Source organism: Meriones unguiculatus, chromosome 9 (assembly GCF_030254825.1).
Source record: "Meriones unguiculatus strain TT.TT164.6M chromosome 9, Bangor_MerUng_6.1, whole genome shotgun sequence".
NCBI classification, from domain to species: domain Eukaryota; kingdom Metazoa; phylum Chordata; class Mammalia; order Rodentia; family Muridae; genus Meriones; species Meriones unguiculatus.
Genome location: NC_083357.1, coordinates 53,489,191 through 53,510,121, shown reverse-complemented (window position 1 = coordinate 53,510,121; position 20,931 = coordinate 53,489,191). Strand labels below are relative to the sequence as shown.

The following is a 20,931-nucleotide window of genomic DNA, read 5'->3' as shown; positions in this document are numbered from 1 at the left end:
TCTGTTGTTATGTCTCCTTTTTCATTTCTGATTTTGTTAATTTGGGTACTGTAGCTCTGTTTTTCAATAAGTTTGGCTAGGGCTTTGTCTATCTTGTTGATTTTTTTCAAAGAACCACCTCTTGGTTTTGTTGATTCTTTGTATTGCTCTCTTTGTTGCTAATTTATTGATTTCAACTCTGAATTTGATTATTTCCTGCCATCTACTTCTCTTGGGTGTGTTTGTTTCTTTTTTGTTAATGCTTTTAGGTGGTCGGTTAAGTTGCTAATATGGGATCTCTTATTAACTTTAGTGCTATGAACTTTCCTCTTAGTGCTGCTTTCATGGTGTCTCATAAGTTTGGGTAAGTTGTGCCCTCATTTTCATTGAAATCTAGGAAGTATTCAATTTGCTTCTTTCTTTTTCTTCACCCAGAGATTCTTGAGCAGGGAGTTGTTCAGTTTCTGTGAGTGTGTAGGTTTTTTTTTTTTTTTTCTGTTGTTGTTGAGGTCTACCTTTAATTCATGGTGATCTGATAAAGAAAAACGGATTAATTCAATTTTCATCAATCAGTTGAGGTTTGCTTTGTGACTGACTATATGGTCAATTTTCAAGAAGCTTCCATGCGGTGCTGAAAATTTGGGTGAAAAGTTCTGTAGACATCTATTAGGTCCATTTAATTCATGATGTCTGTTAGCTTCATTATTTCTCTCCTTGGCTTCTGTCTCAATGATTTGTCCATTAGTGAGAGTGGGGTGTTGAAGTCTCACACTATTAATGTGTTGAGATAGATATGTGATATAAGTTTTAATAATGTTTCTTTTATGAATGCAGTGCCCTTGTATTTGGGGGAATAGATATTCAGGATTGTGATTTCCTCTTGGTGGTTTCTTTCTTTGATGAAAATGTAGTGTCCTTCTTCACTTTTGATTAATTTTTGTTGAAAGTCTATTTTATTAGATATTAGGATGGCTACTTCAACTTGCTTCTTGGGTCCATTTGCTTGGAAAACCTTTTTCTAGCCCTGTGTTCTGAGGCTGTGTCTATCTTTGTTTCTGAGGTGTGTTTCTTGAATGCAGCATAATGTTGGGTACTGTTTCCACAACCATTCTGTTTGTCTGTGTCTTTTTATTGGAGAGTTGAGTCCATTGACGTTGATAGTGACCAGTGACTGTTAGTTCCTTTTATTGTGGAGTTGGTGGTGATAGTATGTTTGTGTGCTTGTTTTCTTTTGGTTTTGCTGTTGTGAAGTTACACCCTTTGTTTTCTTGGGTGTAGTTGACTTCATTTGGGTTGGAGTTTTCCTTCTAGTATCTTCTGTAAGGCTGGGTGGGTCCATAGATGTTGTTTAAATTTAGTTTTGTCATGGAATATCTTGTTTTCTCCATCTATGATGACTGAAAGTTTTGCTGGGCACAGTAGTCTGGGTTGGCATCTATGATCTCTTAGTGTTTGCATGACATCTGCTCAGGCTTTTCTAGCTTTCATAGTCTCTGTTGAGAAGTCTAGTGTAATTCTGATAGGTCTACATTTATATGTTACTTGGCCTTTTCCCCTTGCCACTTTTAATGTTTTTTTCTTGTTGTTTTACTAAAGATCACAGCTCTTTTAGATAATTAACTGGTTCTACACACTTGCTTTCTGTTGCTACTTAGTTCTTCTGGTGTATGTGAAAGACATACCTAGGTATGTATCTGTAGTAGTGGACAGAGAAGGAGATAGACTGATGATTAATTTACAAATAGCTTCCTACAAAGTTCTCTGCTTTATATTCATGTTCTGAAGAAATCAAGTATTAGTATCATTTATGGTGTTATTTTTAGTGGTTGACAAGTCAATGGCAATAAAGTTGTATAAAAATAAATTTATTCCTTAATATGACAAGCATGTGATAATTTCAAGAGCATCCAGGTTTTTGTAAGAGTGGATATAAGTAACTATTGGCTTGCTGAATATGATTCTCTCTTGTGATAGTCAAATACTCATCGACTTTTCTCATTTGGCCCTCTCTACCACCAGATCTTTTGCTAGAGAAGGTTTACTCTTCCTCCATTTCCCCTATAGTTGCTGGTGATGTCAAGCACAAGTGTGACTTACATTTTACTGCTTTATATACTACTGGTTTTAGAGAAAAGATATAATCAAATGATGCTGTGTTATTGTTGAATTTTCCCAGTAACGTCTAAAGGCATATCTAACAACATCTGGTTTGTAGCACCAGTGAAATTTTTGTAAAGGTGTATACCTCATTAGTACAGCTACTGCCTAAGTAAATTGCACATATTGGCAAATAAGCTATTCTAAAGTGAGAAAGAACACTGAAAGGAAGAAAAGCAAAGGACTCCAAAGAAGACTTTGACAAACAGTATCTACTCTCATTGAAAATTCTTGCTATGACAATCTTGGATAGGCTGTCTACCTCATGAAAGCCCATGGATTCAAGGATTCAGAGTCATTTCTCATCTTCTGAGGACTATGTCGATTTTCTAGAGATTAGTTAAAATAAGTTAAACTCTTATCTTTGAGTAACTTTCTGATTACTATCATTTAAGGATGAATGATGTCACACTAGTTGGCAAAAATGCAACCAAGGAGAAATTCCTTATGCTTTGTCTGCTGACCTGGTTGAAAACAGTATCAATGAGGAATTCCACAGGGTTCAATGGTGTCTTTCTCTTGAATTAATTTTATTATTTTATTTTGATTCTTTAGTTTTTACCAAACAAGATGGTGTTATACTATTATTGAGATTTAATTAGACACATACAAGTATCAACAACAAAACCAGTTTTGTAATTTATTTAATAGAATGGCATATTTTGTTACCTTTATAGAACATAGCTGGCTAACATTGTTTTATCCTCTTTCCTTTTTTTTATTAATTTTTACTTTTTTAATATTAATCACAGGTTCTTTGTATTCAAGCCATAACTCCCTCTCTCATTCCCTCCCAATCCCACCTCCCCTCTCTCTCATCCCTCCTTCCTTCATCTCCTTCCTGTCCCTTTCCAAGTCCACTGCTAGGAGAGGTCCTCCTTCCCTTCCATCTGACCCTAGCTTATCAGGTATCTTCAGGACTGGCTGCCATGTCCTCCTCTGTGGCCTAGCAAGGCTGTTCCTTCCTTGGGGGCAGGGGGAGGTAAAGGAGCCAGTCCTTGAGTTCATGTCAGAAATAGTTCCTGTTCCCTTTACTAAGGAACCCACTTGAATACTGAGATACTGTGGGCTATATCCAAGCAGGGGTTCTAGGTTATATCTATACATGGTCCTTGATTGGAGAAGCAGTCTCATAGAGGACCCTCATGCTCTGATATATTTTGTCCTTATGGAGCTCCTGTCCTTTCCCAGTCACACTAACTCCCACTTCTTTCCTAAGATTCCCTGCAATCTGCAGAATGTTTGGTTATGAGTATCAGCATCTGCTTTGATACACTGCTAGGTAGAGTCTTTAAGAGGCACTCTGTGGTAGGCTCCTGTCCTGTTTCTTGTTTTCTCCTACATCCTGTGTCCATCACATTTGTCTTTCTAAGTTTGGATTGATCATCTTACCCTGGGTCCTCTTTCTTGTATATCTTCTTTAGGTGCACATATTTTAGTATGTTTATCCTATCTTATAGGTCTGTATAAGTGAGTATATGCCATGTGTATCTTTCAGCTTCTGGGATACCTCATTCAGGATTATCTTTTCTAGATCCCACCATTTACCTGCAAATTTCATGATTTCCTTGTTTTTAATTGCTGAGTAGTATTCCATTGTGTAAATGTACCACAATTTCTGTATCCATTCCTCCATTGATGGACATCTGGGTTGTTTCCAGGTTCTGGGTATTATGAATAAAGCTGCTACAAACATGTTGAGTAAATGTCCTTGTTGTGTACTTGAGCATCTTTTGGATATATGTCTAGGAGTGGTATAGCTGGATCTTGAGGAAGCACTATTCCTAATTGTCTGAGAAAGTTCCAGATTGATTTCCAAAGTGGTTGTACAAGTTGACATTCCCACCAGCAATGGAGGAGGGTTCCCAATTCTCCACATGCTCTCCAGCATGTGTTTTCACTTGAGTTTTTATCCTTTGACATTCTTATGGCTGGAAGGTGAAATCTCAGGGTCGTTTTGATTTGCATCTCTTTGATGGCTAAGGACATTGAGCATTTCTTTTGGTGTTTCTCTTCCATTCTATATTCCTCTACAGAGAATTTTCTTGTTTAGCTCCATACCCCTTTTTTTAATTGGATTGCTTTATTTATTGCTTTTTAATTTCTTTAGTTCTTTGTGTATTCTGGATATCAACACTCTGTCAGATATAGGGTTGCTGAAGATCCTTTCCAATTCTGTAGGCTGTTTTGTTCTGATGCCAATGTCTTTTTCTTTACAGAAGCTTTTCAGTTTTCATGAGGTCCCATTTATTACTTGTTGTTCTTAGAGCCTGTGCTGTTGGTGTTCTTAAAGTAATTTTAAATCACCACCTCATCAACATTCAGATTACAGAAAGAAAGAACAGGAAAGACAAATTGTTGGCCTATTGATGAAGGGACTGCATTTCATGAGTTTGCTAAGTCATTGGAAATTATTGCAATATGTGTTGTGATAAGCCTGAATGTGCAGGTTAACTCTTTCTATTTATGTTGACTTGATTCCTTCAGGTAATATACTCAGGAGTGGTGTAGCAGAGCCATACGGTAATCCTCTATTTAGTTTTTGACAAAACTTCATGCTGATTTCTATAGTGGTTGAACATGTGTGGAACTCTAGTGGAACACATTCCCACTAGAGATGGCCAAGGTTTATTTTTCTCATATGGTCCCACCAACATTGGTTGATTTTTTTTTTTATTTCCCTGAGGTTATTATGTTAATCCAAATAAGTCAGACTGGGAAAGACAATATTGAATGTTTTCTCTCATATGAAGAATCTAGATTAGAAAAAAAAAAAGGATGTGAAAGTAAAGGGATACAATTTGGGAAGACTGGGGAAATGATGGCTATCAGAGGGTAGGCAAGACTGGGTCATAGGGGATAGATCTGATTATGCACTATACACATGCGTGTTGTTATCTGTGCAATGGGCATACATTAAAGAAGTAAAAATACATATGATTTGATGTGCCTGTTGGTGACCAGCTCCTGGCAAGGGAAAGTGACACTTTTATTTTCATTTTTTTATATTAATTAGTTTATTCATTTTGTATCCCAGCTATAGCCCCTTCCTTCATTCCTTCCCAATTCCAACAGAAAGAAGAGTGCAAAGGGAAGGAATGCTTTGCATGACCCATTGGGTTCAAGAACTAACACAGTGATTAGTCATGGCCCTTTGGGATTGAATCTTGAGTCTCAAAAGGCCTCAGCAAGTTTCTATCATTTGCGTTTTATCCCAGCATAATAAAATAACTAACTTCAGCTTTAGCATACACTCCTGGTTTCCACTTTTTCAGAGGACAGCACATAATAGAAAAGTGTAATTTCTGAGGGAAAGTAAGGCACCTCACTATTCCAGGAAACCTTTCTTCATAACTAGAATGAATGCATTTTGTATAGAGAAAACAAAATGAACCTGAATTTTTGCTATTATGGGTATTGTGAATGAGAATGCTTCTATTCCTGTAGAAAACAAAAATACATGCTATTGTTAATACATACTTATATTTTTTTTAATTTTATTTTTTTCTTATCAGTTACATTTTATTAACTCTGTATCCCAGCCATGTCCCGCTCCCTCATTCCCTCCCAATCCCACCCTCCCTCCCTCATCTCCACCGTGCCCCTTTCTAAGTCCACAGATGGGGGGGACCTCCTCCCCATTCATCTGATCCTGTTTTATCAGGAATCTTCGGACTGGCTGCAAAGCCCTCCTCTGTGGCCTAACAGGACTGTTTCTCCCTTGGGGGGTGGGGAGGTCAAAGAGCCACTCATTGAGTTCCTGTTAGAAATAGTCCTTGTTCCCCTTACTATGGGAAACCAATTGGTTACTGAGCTATCTCAGGCTACATCTGAGCAGAGGTTCTAGGTTATATCCATACATGGTCCTTGGTTGAATGTCAGTCTCAGAAAAGACCCTGTGCCCAGATATATTTGGTCCTTGTGGAGCTCCTATCCTTTCCCCATCATACTAACTCCCCTTCTTTCATATGATTCCCTGCACTCTGCTGAAGGTTTGGTCATGAGTCTTTGTATATGCTTTGAAAACACTGCTAGTTAGAGACTTTCAGATGCCCTCAGTAGACTCCTGTCATACATTCAATGCATATCCCATCTGTCTTTCTAAATGAGGATTGATCATCTTACATCATGTCCACTCTCTTGATTATCTTTTTTAGGTGTATAGATTTTATTATGTTTATCATATCTTATAGGTCTATATAAGTGAGTATATACCGTGTTTGTCTTTCTCCTTCTGGGATATTGAATGATCCCACCATTTGCCCACAAATTTCATGATTTCCTCCTTTTTGATTGCTGAGTAGTATTCTATTGTGTAAAAATACCACAATTTCTGTACCCATTCCTCCATTGATAGACATATGGGTTATTTCCAGGTTCTGGCTATTACAAATAAAGCTGCTATAAACATGGTTGAGCAAGTATCCCTTTTGTGTACTTGAGCAAAGTTTGGGTATATACCTAGCAGAGGTATGGCTGAGTCTTGAGGAAGCACTATTCCTAATTGTCTTAGAAAGCACCAGATAGATTTCCAGAGTGGTTGTACCAGTTTACATTCCCACCAGCAGTGGAGGAGGGTTCCCCTTTCTCCACAACCTCTCCAGCATGTTGTCACTTGAGTTTTTCATCTTGGCCATTCTGATGGGTGTAAGGTGAAATCTCAGGGTCATTTTGATTTGCATTTCCCTAATGGCTAATGAGGTTGAACATTTCTTTAAGTGTTTCTCTGCCATTTGATATTTCTCTGTCGAGAATTCTCTGTTTATTTCTGTTCCCCATTTTTTAATTGGATTACTTGGTTTGCTGCTTTTCAGCTTCTTTAGTTCTTTGTATATACTGGATATTAGTCCTCTGTCAAATAAAGGGTTAGTGAAGATTCTTTCCCAATCTGTAGGCAGTCATTTTATTTTGATGATGGTGTCCTTTGCTTTACAGAAGCTTTTCAGTTTCTTGAGGTCCCATTTATTGATTGTTGCTCTTAGAGCCTGTGCTGTTGGTGTTCTGTTCAGGAAGTTGTCTCCTGTGCCAATGAGTTCTAGGCTGTTCCCCACTTTTTCTTCTAACAGATTTAGAGTATGTGGTTTTATGTTGAGGTCTTTGATCCACTTGGACTTTAGTTTTGTGCAGGGTGATAAATATGGATCTATTTTCATTTTTCTACATGTTGGACCAGTTGGACCAGCACCATTTGTTGAAGATGTTGTCTTTTTTCCATTGAATGGCTTTGGCTGCTTTGTCAAAAATCAAGTATTCATGGGTGAGTGGGTTTATTTCTGGATCTTCTATTCAGTTCCATTGATCCTCCTTTCTGTTTCTATGCCAATACCATGCAGTTTTTAATACTATTGCTCTGTAGTACAGCTTGAGATCAGGGATGGGGATGCCTCCAGATTCTCTGTTGTTATACAGGATTGTTTTGGAGATTCTGGCTTTTTTGTTTCTCCATATGAAGCTGAGAATCTTTTTTTTCAAGGTCCATAAAGAATTGAGTTGGTATTTTGATGGGAATTGCATGGAATCTGTAGATTGCTTTTGGCAGGATGGCCATTTTCATAATGTTTATCCTACCAATCCATGAGCATGGGAGATCTTTCCATCTTCTGATATCTTCTTCAATGTCTTTCTTCAGAGACTTGAAGTTTTTCTCAAACGGATCTTTCACTTGCTTGGTTAGTGTCACCCTAAGGTACTTTATGTTATTAGTAGCTATTGTGAAGGCTGTTGTTTCTGTAATTTCTTTCTCGGCCCTTCTGTCTTTGGTATACAGGAGGGCTTCTGATATTTTTGAGTTTATTTTGTATCCTGCCACTTTGCTGAAGGTGTTTATCAGCTGGAGGAGTTCTCTGGTTGAATTTTTGGGGTTGCTCATATATACTATCATATCATCTGCGAATAGTGACACTTTGACCTCTTCCTTTCCGATTTGTATCCCCTTGATCTCCTTTAGTTGTCTTACTGCTCTGGCTAGGACTTCAAGTACTATGTTGAAGAGGTATGGAGAGAGTGGGCAGCCTTGTCTTGTCCCTGATTTCAGTGGGATTGCTGTAAGTTTCTCTCCATTGAGTTTGATGTTGGCTATAGGCTTGCTGTATATTGCCTTTACTATGTTTAGATATGTGCCTTGTATCCCTGATCTCTCCAAGACTTTAAACATGAATGGGAGTTGGACTTTGTCAAATACTTTTTCAGCATCTAAGGAGATGATCATGTGGTTTTTCTCCTTCAGTTTGTTTATGTGGTGGATTACATTGATGGATTTCTGTATGTTGAACCACCCTTGCATGAATGGGATAAAGCCTACTTGGTCATGGTGGATGATATCTTTGATGTGTTCTTGGAATCGGTTTGCAAATATTTTATTGAGTATTTTTTCATCAATGTTCTTAAGAGATAGGTCTGAAGTTCTCTTTTTTTGTTGGGTCTTTGTGTGGTTTAGGTATCAGGGTGACTGTCGCTTCATAGAATAAGTTTTGTAATGTACCTTCCATTTCTATTTTGTGGAATAGTTTGAGGAGAATTGGTATTAGCATTTCTTTGAAGGTCTGGTAGAATTCTGTGCTGAAACGGTCTGGCCCAGGGCTTTTTTGGAGGGGAGACTGTTAATGACTCTTTCAATTTCCTTGGGTGATAGAGAGCTACTCAGTCTTTCTACCTGATCTTGACTTAATGTTGGAAGATGGAATCTATCAAGAAAATTGTCCATTTCATTTAGGTTTTCAAATTTTGTGGCATATAGGCTTTTGTAGTATGACCTAATGATTGTTTGAATTTCCTCAGTGTCTGTAGTTATGTCACCCTTTTCATTTCTGATTTTGTTGATTTGGATAGATTCTCTCTGCTTTTTAGTTAGTTTGGCTAAGGGTTTGTCTATCTTGTTGATTTTCTCAAAGAACCAGCTTTTTGTTTCATTGATTCTTTGGATAGTTTTATTTGTTTCTAATTGATTGATTTCAGCCCTGAGTTTGATTATTTCCAGCCGTCTGCTCCTCTTGGGTGTATCTGCTTCTTTTTTTTTTTTTTTTTTTTTTTTTTTTTTTTTCTAGGGTTTTCAGTTAGACCATTAAGTTGTTTGTATGTGATGTTACGAATTTCTTCTTCCAGGCACTTAGTGCCATAAATTTTCCTCTGAGCACTGCTTTCAATGTGTCCCATAAATTTGGGTATGTTGTGCCTTCATTTTCATTGAATTCTAGGAAGTCTATAATTTCTTTCCTTATTTCTTCCTTAACCCAGCTGTCATTGAGTAACAAGTTGTTCAATTTCCATGTGCGTGTCTCCTTTTTGTTCTTTCTGTTGTTGTTGAGGTCCAGCTTTAGTCCATGGTGGTCAGATAGAGTACAAGGGATTATTTCAATCTTTTTGTATCTGTTGCTTTATGACCAACTATATGGTCTATTTTGGATAAGGTTCCATGCGGTGCTGAAAAGAAGGTATACTCTTTTGAGTTTGGATGAAAAGATCTGTAGACGTCTATTAGGTCCATTTGATTTAGGGACTCTGTAAGTATTTTTATTTCCCTATTTGTTTTCTGTCTAATTGATCTGTCCCTTGGTGAGAGTGGAGTGTTGAAGTCTCCCACTATTAAGGTATTAGGATCAATGTGTGCTTTAAGCTTTAATATTGTTTCATTTACGAATATAGGTGCTCTTGTATTTGGGGCATATATATTCAAAATTGTGATGTCCTCTTGGTGGATTTTTCCTTTGATGAGAATATAGTGGCCCTCCTTACTTTTTTTTGATTAACTTGGGTTAAAAGTCTATTTTATTAGATATTAGGATGGCTACTCCAGCTTGTTTTCTGGAATCATTTGCTTGAAAATAATTTTTCCAGCCCTTTACTCTGAGGTAGTGTTTAATCTTTGTTGCATAGGTGTGTTTCTTGGATGCAACAGAATGTTGGATCCTGTTTTCGCAACCATTCTGCTAGTCTGTGTCTTTTTATTGGGAGTTGAGTCTGATGATGTTGATAGATACTAGTGACCAACAATTGTTACTTACTTTTGATGTGGGGTTGGTGGTGTCACTGAGTTTCATTGCTTGTATTCTTTTGATTTTTTTTGTTGTGTAATTATCTATTTCCTCTCTTTCCATAGATGTAGTTGTTTTCTTTGGTTTGGAGTTTCCCTTCCAGTAACTTCTGTATAGCTGCTTTACTCTGTAGATATTGTTTAAATTTGGTTTTGTCATGGAACATTTTGAATTCTCCATCTATTTTGATTGAAAGTTTTGCTGGGTATAGTAGTCTGGGTTGGAATCTGTGGTCCCTTAAGGACTGTATGATTTCTGTCCAGGCCCTTCTGGCTTTCATAGTTTCTGTTAAGAAATCTGGTGTGATTCTGATAGGTTACTTGGCCTTTTTTCCCTGCTGCTTTTAGGATTTCTCCTTTGTTCTGTAGGTTCAGTGTTTTGACTATGATGTGACATGAAGAATTTCTTTTCTGGTCTTAGTCTACTTGGTGTTCTGTAGGCCTCTTGTATGTTTATGGCCATCTCCTTCTTTAAGTTGGGAAAGTTTTCTTGTATAATTTTCTTGAAAATATTTTCCAGACCTTTGAGCCTGATGTCTTCTTTTTCTCCTACTCCTATTATTCTTAGATTTTGTCTTTTCATGGTGTCCTTGATTTCTTGGATGTTTCGTGTTTGGAACTTTTCTGATTTTATTTTTTCTTTTAGAGATGTGTCAATTTCCACAAGTGTATTTTCGGCTCCTGAGATTCTTTCTTCCATCTCTTGTATTCTGTTGGTGATGCTTACCTTTGTAGTTCCCGATCTTTTCTCTATGTTCTCCAGCTTCAGGTTTTTCTCTATTTGTGTTTTCTATATTGATTCTAATTCTGTTTTCATGTCTTGCACCATTTCCTTCATCTGTTTGAATGTGGAGTCCTGCTTTTCAATGACAGCTTCTATATTTTTGTCTGTTTCCTCTCTATGTATCACTAATTGGGCCTCTACTTCTTTGGCTATAATTGTCTGTATTTCTATGAGAGCTTTGATTATTTCTTCTTTATTTGCTTTCATTTGTGTGGACATTTCTTTGAGAGCTTTGTGCATTTCTTCTTTATTTGCCTCAATTTTCGTGGTCATTTCTCTGAGAGCTCGATTTGTTCCCTCTTGGTTTGTCTCAATTTCTTTGGCTATTTCTCTGAGGGCTGTTCATTTCATCTTTATGGGCCTCTAATAGCTGGAGAAACATAGTTTTGAGGTCATTTTCTTGTATATCTAGTGAATTGAAGTGTCCATTGTTTTGTGGGGTTGCTGGTGAGGTCATTATGTCCTGATTTTTGCTGGGAGTGTTCTTATGTCTGCCTCTAGCCATCTGGTTATTTATAACCCTCACTGTTTGTTCCTCGAGTTTGTAGTTTGGGCTGTGATCGTCTCTTTCTGTTTTCTGCCTGTTTTTTCAGGATGATGAGAGAGGTTCACTGGTTTGGGAGTATGTGTTGTGGTTTCAGTTTTGCCTAAGTAAGGTATGTGACGCTGGTGCTATTTGCATGTGCTTTTAGCAGGCACAGTGTGCATGCAAGGATTCTTTGACTATTGCAGTGGCCTGCAGGCCACTATTATGCAGTTCTGTCTGAGATCCAGGGATTGTTTCCCTGGATAACACTGGTGGACCCACAAGGCAGAGGCTTCAACGTTGGGGTTGCTATCCCAAGAATCCCTATGATGCCCACACTAAGGGTGTCGGTGGCAGGGATCTCATCTAGTTGCTTCTGTGGAGAGGCCCTGGGTCTGGGGCAAACTCTCCCTAGAAGGCTCACTCACCCTCTTGCAGGACCAGTTGGAATGTATAGGGGTTCCCCTTGCTCTCTCCTCTCTGATTTGGTCCTGCTGAGGAGAGTGCACGGGTAGGCTAACAGTCAGCTCTGTGACACTGTGGCCGCAGGACTCAGTGTCCACCTTTCCTGTGTGCTGCCTCTCTGTCCTTTCCCTCTGCCAGGAGGGGTTAGGTTGACTGGTCCCGGGGTAGCACGGAAAAGAGTTAGGTTGAGTGTTCTCAATCTCAGATCCGGGGCCCATATCTCTCTGCCAGAAGCAGCCTGGCAGAAGAACCTATGTTTGCTGATCCCGAGAGAGTACCAGGTAGGGTTGAGTGTCCTTAGATCCAGAGCTTGAGTTTCTCTGCTAGGGCCACTGGTTGAACTGGAGAGGGGGTGCTGTGTACTGTGGCAGGCTGCCTCTCTGTCCTTCCCCTCTGACCTTCCCCTCTGCTAGGGCAAGATTATGGCGATGCTCTCAGGAGAGTGTCAGGAGGGGTTGAGACTTTTCAGTCCGATCCTGTGCCTGGGTTTCTCTGCCAAGGGTCGGGGGGGGGCGCCGTTGTTAGACCTCATTGTGCTGGACTCAGGAAAATCTCAGGACGTGTTTGAATGACCACAGTCCCAGATCCCAAGCTGAAGTTTCTTTGCTAGGAGCAGCCGGCAGCACTGGGGTCCCAGCACTGTGAAGCGGCTGTGCGCCTCTTTATCCTTCTGCTCCGCCACGGCAGGGTTATGCTGGCATTTGGAGGAATGCCTGAAAGGATGGGTTTTCTCAGCCCCAATCTCGGGTTGGGGTACAGACAATGTGGTCTTTGGCAGATTCTGCTGGACGGCTCCTGCCTCCTCCCAAGAGGGAGTAAGGATTTTGAGCTGGGCACACACCTGCTCAGTTGTCATGGTGGAGGTTACCTGCGGTCAGCGAGACCTTCCAGGGAAAGACTGAGTGACCTGTGATCAGTCTCGCAACTTTCCTTCCCCGTGGGGTTTTCTTGCGACTGGGACTCCCAGTTTCTGGCACCCTTGTGCCCACCAATCAGCCTGGGAAAGTGATCAGGACATGCAGGCTTAGGGCTCCAGCCCGGAGACCCAAAGCCCGCGTTACCCAGGATCTCTTCTGGGTTATGGCTGTGCAGCCTGAGAGTGGACCCTACCGATTCCCACGCGGTGGGAGCCTCCCCTCACCTGGGAAACAAGATCGCTGTAGTTTTAGGGCCCAGAGTTCAGTCTCCTGGTCAGAGAGAGTTGTCCTGCTTCTCAGACACAATGTTCTCCTGGTGCCACCATCTTGGCCCCCACCACATACTTATAATTTAAACAGCGAATGCAATTTTATAAATTTACTGTGGAAATATTTGAATGATCCTATTGGTCTGAGTTCTTGTTAAAACACCAATCTTTCAATTTTTAATGAGATTTTTGTCATTTCAAAAAAGACAGAACAGTATCTCCTGCTACTCTAGAAAACACTCCCCACAATTAAGTTACAGTCATTATACCCATGCCATGATGAGCTGGATTTTATCAAGTGCTCATTGGACATCATCTCAGTCCAGCAGACTACATTTCTAGCTTTAATCACATCTTTTCTTTATTGATGAAACAAATCAGTCTTTTGCCATGTTTCTTTACAACACTGAAATACATGTTAGATGCCAGTGTTTTCACAATTAAGATGGACTAATAATCCTACCCATGCATTCACAGTTTTTTTGTTTTATTTTGTTTTAAGTTATCTATTCTAAAATGTGAGTCAGAAAAACATGTTTAATTTACAGTGATCATCCACTCAAGCACTGCCCTAATTTCAATGATGTCTCCTATGTTGTAGATAGAATTCTTTTTTTCATAATTCTACTTTGAATAGTATTAATATTTAAAAGAATCCATTCATTCATTGCCCTTTGAGCCACAATGTGGTTGCTGGGAATTGAATTCAGGACCTCGGGAAGAGAAGCCAGTGCTCTTAATCTCTGAGCCATCTCTCCAGCCATCATTGCCCATTGACAATAGCGATGTATGTGATACACATCTTCAAGAAGGTTAGAAAATACCACTGTCATTATAATACATGAAAGTTTTAGACATCAAAGTGTTTATCCTATCATTACATATTTTTGTAATTTGATCTACCCAAGAGGGAGTCATTAGATTAGCAGCATGGATTAATTTTGCTTTATATTGAGTATTTTATAATGGAGTAAAGAGTATTTGTTGTCATTACCTATATCAATGTCCAGCATGCCAAAATAACCCTCTGGGAGCATTAGTGGCTTTCACACCCTGGTAGTAACCATCTACTTCCTAATTGAACTTACGATCTGCTGAAGAGGAGGGACACCATCCCTGGTACTGGAAACCTAGGTACCTACTCAGAGCCATGTGAGTGATAGTTCCATGTGAATTATTTTCCAGAGAGACCCCATCGGTCTCCACACAATATGTGATACTTTTTTTGAGTCTTGGTTATGTAACATATCTAACTAATAAGGTTGTATTTTGTTGTCCTTCCTGCTGAGGGTCCAGCCTGTGGGTGAGGGCAGAGCAGTTCAGGCCTAGTGGGGTGAGTGGTGCAGAGTCACCCTAAGAATACTGGGAGTTGGTAAGAGAAAACTGAGGGCAAGCCGCTGCAGACTCCTTTATTCTGAAACAGACAGCAGGTTATATGGCTTTGCAGGACTAATCAGGTTCCTCCACACCATCTCTGAGCCAGCCAATGGATGTTCATCTCTGGGCAGATGCTCCAGCGTCAGGTCACATACTTTCTGTCAAACTACTTCCATAGTCACATCTGTGGGAGCTGCCCCAGGCTGTGAACCCTAATGGCCCTTTGCCGGGAATGTCCACAGTATTGCTGAAGAGACCACATGCTATGATGTAACATACAGAGAAATCAAATCAGAACTCACCTAGAGTATTCTCCTTTAGTTAGGGGAGATACCTCATCATTGGAGTTACTCTCTGTGGATCCTGTGTGCTAAATGACCAACCTAATAAGCAAGGTGTGTCCATTGGTACAATAGTGATGTAATTGTTTTTAGGTGCATCCAACTACTTTCTTGTTGAATTTGAGACTTGCTCTGTAGAGGAGGAACATTCCCATTATGTCAACCTATACTAAAGCCTATAGATATAAAATTATAAAATTCCAAACAAGGACCATTGATGGAGACAACCTAGAACCGCTGCACTGATGTAGCCCATGGCAGTTCAGTGTTCAAGTGTGTTCCATAGTAATGGGAACAGGGAGTTTCTCTGACATCAACTGATTGGCCTGCTCTTTGAACACCTCCCCTTGGGGGGGGGGGTGGGCAGCCTTACCAGGCCACAGAGGAAGACAATGCAGCCAGTCCTGATGAGACCTAACAAACTAGGATCAGAAGGAAGGGGAAGAGGACCTCCCTTATCAGTGGACTGGGGGAGGGGCATGCATGCAGAGGGTGGAGGAACTGAAGGATTAGGACAGGAGGAAGGAGGGAACTACAGGAGGGATACAAAGTGAATAAAGTGTAATTAATAAAGAATTAAAAAAAAGAGAGAGAAAGGGTGGGATTGGGAGGGGAAAAACGGAGGGGGCTAAAGGTGGGATACAAATATTAGAATAAACTCTAATTAATAAAAAAGGAAACAGGAAAGAAAATGTTTTAATAGGTGAATCCCATCTCGTATAGAACTGCAGCATGAGGAGCACGTTCTGAAGCAACTGCAGGTGTTGCTAATGAGGAAAACCCAGAAGGGCTCGATATTCATTATCTTGAACTATAAGAGACAAAGATTCTGAGCCACAGGCTGTCGCTTAAGGATTACATTTGTAACTTCAAAACAACAAGAATTAAAAAAAAAAAAAAAGATGTGTACAAAGGTGAGAAAGAACGGTTTTGTGAGAAGACCAATTCTGTCAATGGGGAGAAATTACTAAGACCAAATTAAATGATAGAAGGAGCTTCCACAGACACGGCAGCCATGAAAGCCAGATTCATGAGTGGAAAGTTTGAACTTGAAGGAAAACACTTTTCTGAAGACACATGTGTGAGCTGGCTGCTTGGGATGCCGTCTGCAGTTCCTTAAGAAAGAGCCACAAATGTCTCGCCAATCCCAAATGATAGTCAGCTTCGTGTTTCCTAACAACAACCACCACTGGTCACAACAACATTTACAGAAAAGAGCTAAGAACAAGGTCATAGCCTGCATTTGATGCAGTGTGGTATAACACATGTTTTATAACAGTTGTGCCAGTCTCAACTGCTTCCTTTATTGTGGTTGTTCTGTGCAACTAGTTGTGATTACACTTTCTTAGGGTCAATTTATAATAACTTAAATTTATAAAATGTTCGTAAAATTGTAAAACTTTTTAATTCTACTTTAGGTGCATGAGTGTTTTTCCTGCACTTGTGTTTTTCTTCCGTGTGTGCCTGGTGCCAGCAGTGGTCAGAAGAGAGAGTCAGTTCCCCTAGAGCTGGAGTTACAGTTGCTGTGAACCAGTGTGTTCTGAGAATCCAACCTGGGTTCTCTGCAAGTGCACCAAGTGCTCTGTAGTGCTGAGCTATGACTCCAGGCCTGCAGAGTATCTTTCTACAAGTTTGGATCAGTGAAAGTAAATTGAAAAAAAACCTCCTTTTTACCGTTTAGTTTATCATTTGGTAAAGACCAGAACAGAAAGCCCATCAGTTGTTGTATTATAACATGTACTCTACTTTCATGTGAGGTATAATCCTAAGAATTATGACAGTCAATATGTTAATGGCCACTTTGTATGATCTTTACATTGTCAAGAGCCTCTTGAAGTTTGACATGTGCCCTACAATCGATGTTGAGGGTGAGAGTACATTTCTGACTCTTGGAGGATTGCAAAAGACCCTGTTTTAATCTCTGTCCACCAGGGGGTGGAGTTTCCTAACACAAAATCATCAACTGTATGAGTGATAAGCTTTGCAGGTTCAACTTTTGATGTCATTTCATCATTTCTTTATGTGAAGAGTCAAGAACAGTAGCTGGGTGCCCCTGAAGATGAATGCTTCTCCAGCTTTAGTGACTGTGATGCTGCTCGTGCTTGGTAAGTTAAGTGACTTAAGATTTGCAATCTTTCCCTTATGATATCAGAAAAATACTTAATCGTCTAGGAGGTTTGTTGTTAATATAACACAGATATCCTATTCTTCCTCCAGGGAGGATCCATGGAAACTCAGTGACCCAGAAACAAGGTCAAGTGACCCTCTCAGAAGACAGCGTTCTATTTATAAACTGCACTTATTCATCCACAGGGTACCCAACTCTTTTTTGGTATGTTCAGTATTCTGGAGAAAGCCCTGAGCTCCTTTTGAAAGTTACAACAGCTGGTGAGAAGGGAAGCAGCAGAGGGTTTGAAGCCACGTATGATAAAGGAACCACCTCCTTCCACTTGCAGAAAGCCTCGGTGCAAGAGCCCGACTCGGCTGTGTACTACTGTGCTCTGGGTAACACAGTGGCAGACACTGCAGGGGGAGCTGAGCACAAACCCTGAGAAACAAAAGAAGCCTGACTTCTGATCATCTGCCTTTTAGGTCACCCTGTTTTCCACACAGTCTATGTTGTGTGCCCCAACCTTTCTCTGGTTGATGAACATTGTACACATGGTCAGAGCAGAACAAGAGGGAGATGTTATCACAGCTGGATTTTCATCAAGGATATCAGTTGTTCCTCATGGAGGGTCACATTGATTTCCCAGGAACGCTATGGATACTGTGAGGTGGTCAGTTGTCTTCATCTCCATATATAGGTCATTTTCTTCATATTATTGAATGTCACCTCTAGTCCAAGTTATTCACACAGGGCAACAAATGCTGGGAAAGATGTCATCTAGAAAATGTCTATCTAATACTTTGGAAGGACAGGTTATCAGAGGCTACAGCCTTTCCATACCTTAAGATTTGTAATAAGGATACATAGGTAGAAAAGGCAGGAGAAAGGAAGTCTGAGCAGGTAGGTGATCTTCAGATTTTCAATGTCCTCCATCTCCTCTAAATCCAACCCCCAGTCTCATCCTCATCCCATGTAGTAGACTGTCTGCTGTGGTCCTCATCCCTCTTTGTCCCCATTTCCAGAGCACAGGACTGATCCTGGTGGCACTCCCTGATTTTTTCCCTACCATGGAACCTACACCTCTTTTTAGCCCACCCCTATGCCTAAGTGTCATATGCATATGTGTCAGTACCCAATTGGAAAGAAACATATTCTGTCTGGAATCCAGTGTCCACACATGGCAGGATCTCAGAAGCATTCCCTAGCAGGCAACCTATAGCCACCACACTGTTCTCAGAACCAAAGAGAACAATAGAAACCAAGGAAGAGAGCACACATCTGACAAAGGCAAGAACACACACCAGCACAGAGAATTAAAAAAATCTCAAACCCAGATGCCTAGATCCCAGCATGAAACAGTAACATCCATGATGACATGTCTTCATTAAAGCCTCAAAAAACACGATATGGCCGATGCACAAGACAAGGAGTTCAAATTAGCCTTTATGAATATGTTAGAGATCTTGAAAGAAAAAGTGAACACATTCATTAAAGAAATCAATGAACCAAAAATCTGGAGTGAGGCAGGCCTGAAGAGACTGATGAGTCAACCAAGGACCATGCATGGGGCAGACTTAAAGCCCTGCTCAGATGTAGTCCATGGGCAGCTCAGTCTCCATTGGAGTTCCCTAGTAAGGGGAGCAGAGGCAGTCACTGGCATGAACTCAGTTGCCTGATCTTTGATCACCTCCCCCTGGTGAGGTGGCCTTACTAGGCCACACAGAGAGAGGATCCAGACAGTCTTGATGACACCTGATAGGCTAGTGTCAGATAGTAAGGGAGGAGGACCTCCCCTATCAGTAGACTAGGGGAGGGAAATGGTGGGGGAAAGAGTGAGGGAGGGTAGTATTGGGGGGAGGTGAGGGAGGGGATATAAAGTGAATAAGTTTTAATTAATAGTAATAATAATAATAATAATGGCAAAAAGAAATTAACAAAAACACAAAAAATGGCATGAAATGAAGAGCACAGTTCAACACTTCTCAGTGGAAATAAAATCAAAGAAAACAGAAATAGGGGGAGAACTGGAAGAGAGGAATTTAGGAACTCAAACACAGGCTCCCAGGATTTGTCCCCATCCCAGAGATTCTCCTACCATGATTTTGGTCTCGATTTTTCAGTCTCTATTTTTCTGTCTCACACCCACTCCTGCTTTTTCTCAGGGCTCATTCTTACTCTCACTCTCACCAGCAATGGAGGAGTGTTCCCCTTACTCCACATCCTCTCCAGCATGTGTTGTATCTGGAGTTTTTGATCTTAGCCATTGTGATATGTGTAAGACCAAATTTCATAGTTTTGATTTGCATTTCCCTGATGACAAATGATGTTGAACATTTCTTGAAGTGTTTCTTGGGCATTAGAGATCCTCTGCTAAGAATTCTCTTTTAGCACTGTATCCCATTTTTATTTGGGTTATTTGGTTTATGGTGTTTAATTTCTTGAGTCTTCATACATATTATTAACCCTATGTTGGATGTAGGGTTGGTGAAGTTATCTTTTTTCCATTTTGTTTGCTGCTGTTTTGTTCTATTGACAGTATCCTTTGCCTTACAGAAACTTTTCAGTTTCATGAAGTCCCATTTATTAATTGTTGATCTTAGTGCTTGAGCTGTTGGTGTTCTGTTTAGGAAGTTGTCTCTTCTACCAATGTGTCCGACACTATTTCTCACTTTCTCTTCTAGCAGATTTAGTGTATCCAGTTTTATGTTGAGGTCTTTGAATCACTTGGACTTGAATTTTGTACACGGTGATAAACATGGATGTATTTGCATTTTTCTACATGCAGATATCCAGTTAGACCAGCACCATTTGTTGAAGATGCTTTCTTTATTCCATTGTATGGTTTTGGCTCCTTTATCAAAAATCAAGTGTCCTGAAAATACACTACTCAATATCAGAGGACTGAAGCATGAACCAACTCCTTGGCTGTGTTGATCCTATTGCTTTCTTGCCTCCACAGATCTTTACTCTGCTGGTTGTGGAGCTCTCACAGACTCCTGCAGGACAGTTGTTTCCTGCCTTGTTCTCTGTGGACCCAGTTCAGCTCTGGCACAGACATTCCCCTGGTACATGTGGCTTCATGTCTATGTTAGGAATGTAGAGTGGGAGAAAGTGGAAGTGTTAGAGAAGAAGAGAGATAAGGGAGAAAGGGAGTAGAGAGGGGAGGCAGAGTTAGAAAGAGGAAAGGGGAGAGAAACCAGATCTACAACTTTCATGATCAATTCCTACTCAACAGGGCTTTATTCAAGTAGAGAGAATAAAAAATGAGACAAATGAGCAAGTTCCCTGAGTTTTATTTTTTTCGTTGAGTTTCTAAACACAGCTCCATCTCTCCTGTGTCAAGCCAAGTAAAGTTCTGTTTACACATGAGCATGCTCCTGGCTCTAAATAAAATGAATAATTCCAGGCTTTTCTAGACTATGACCTAGATAAGCAGTCTGTCCAGGCCATCTGTAAAGTCTGTAGATGGATTTGAATGGGGGTGACAAGGGTTAGATTTATGCTGTGTGAAAAAACCTCACTCATATTTCTGTGGCTGGCATTTCTAGGTGGTCTTCCAATGCAGGGGACTGCCTGTGTGTGGCACTTATTATTACTAAGAAAAAAAAAACACATCTGCAGAGTGCATACACACACACACTATCTCACTCCCCACCAAGACTCAAGGCAAATGTTTCTTTAAAATGCCAATTGAACTTTCAAGTACTTTACTTTTTAATAACTACAGTAGAAGAGTTTACAGTTTTATTATTTCTTTGGTCACTATCATGAGTCCACAAGATGGCAGTGTCTTCTTAGGGTGGGAGAGAAGGGGGAAGAGAGGAGGGCAGGAAGAAGAGGGAGGGGTGGAGAAAGGGCTGGAGGAAAGTTTTGGTGCTGCAGAGGTGGTGAAGTTAGTCACTTTGCTCATTGCTAGCAAAGTGGCTTTTCATGTTTCCTGAAGCAGGAGAGGTGGAAACTTTTGAATGTGACCATAT

At 40.2% G+C, this 20,931-nt stretch overlaps 1 gene segment (V, D, J or C); it reads left to right on the top strand.

Moving 5' to 3' along the window:
• Positions 1-16,903: 16,903 nt before the first annotated feature.
• LOC110542893 (T cell receptor alpha variable 9-2-like) lies at positions 16,904-17,396 on the top strand. The segment is given in 2 exon segments: positions 16,904-16,949; positions 17,062-17,396. Coding segments are annotated over 2 exon segments (381 nt in total).
• The last annotated feature ends 3,535 nt before the right edge of the window (positions 17,397-20,931 follow it).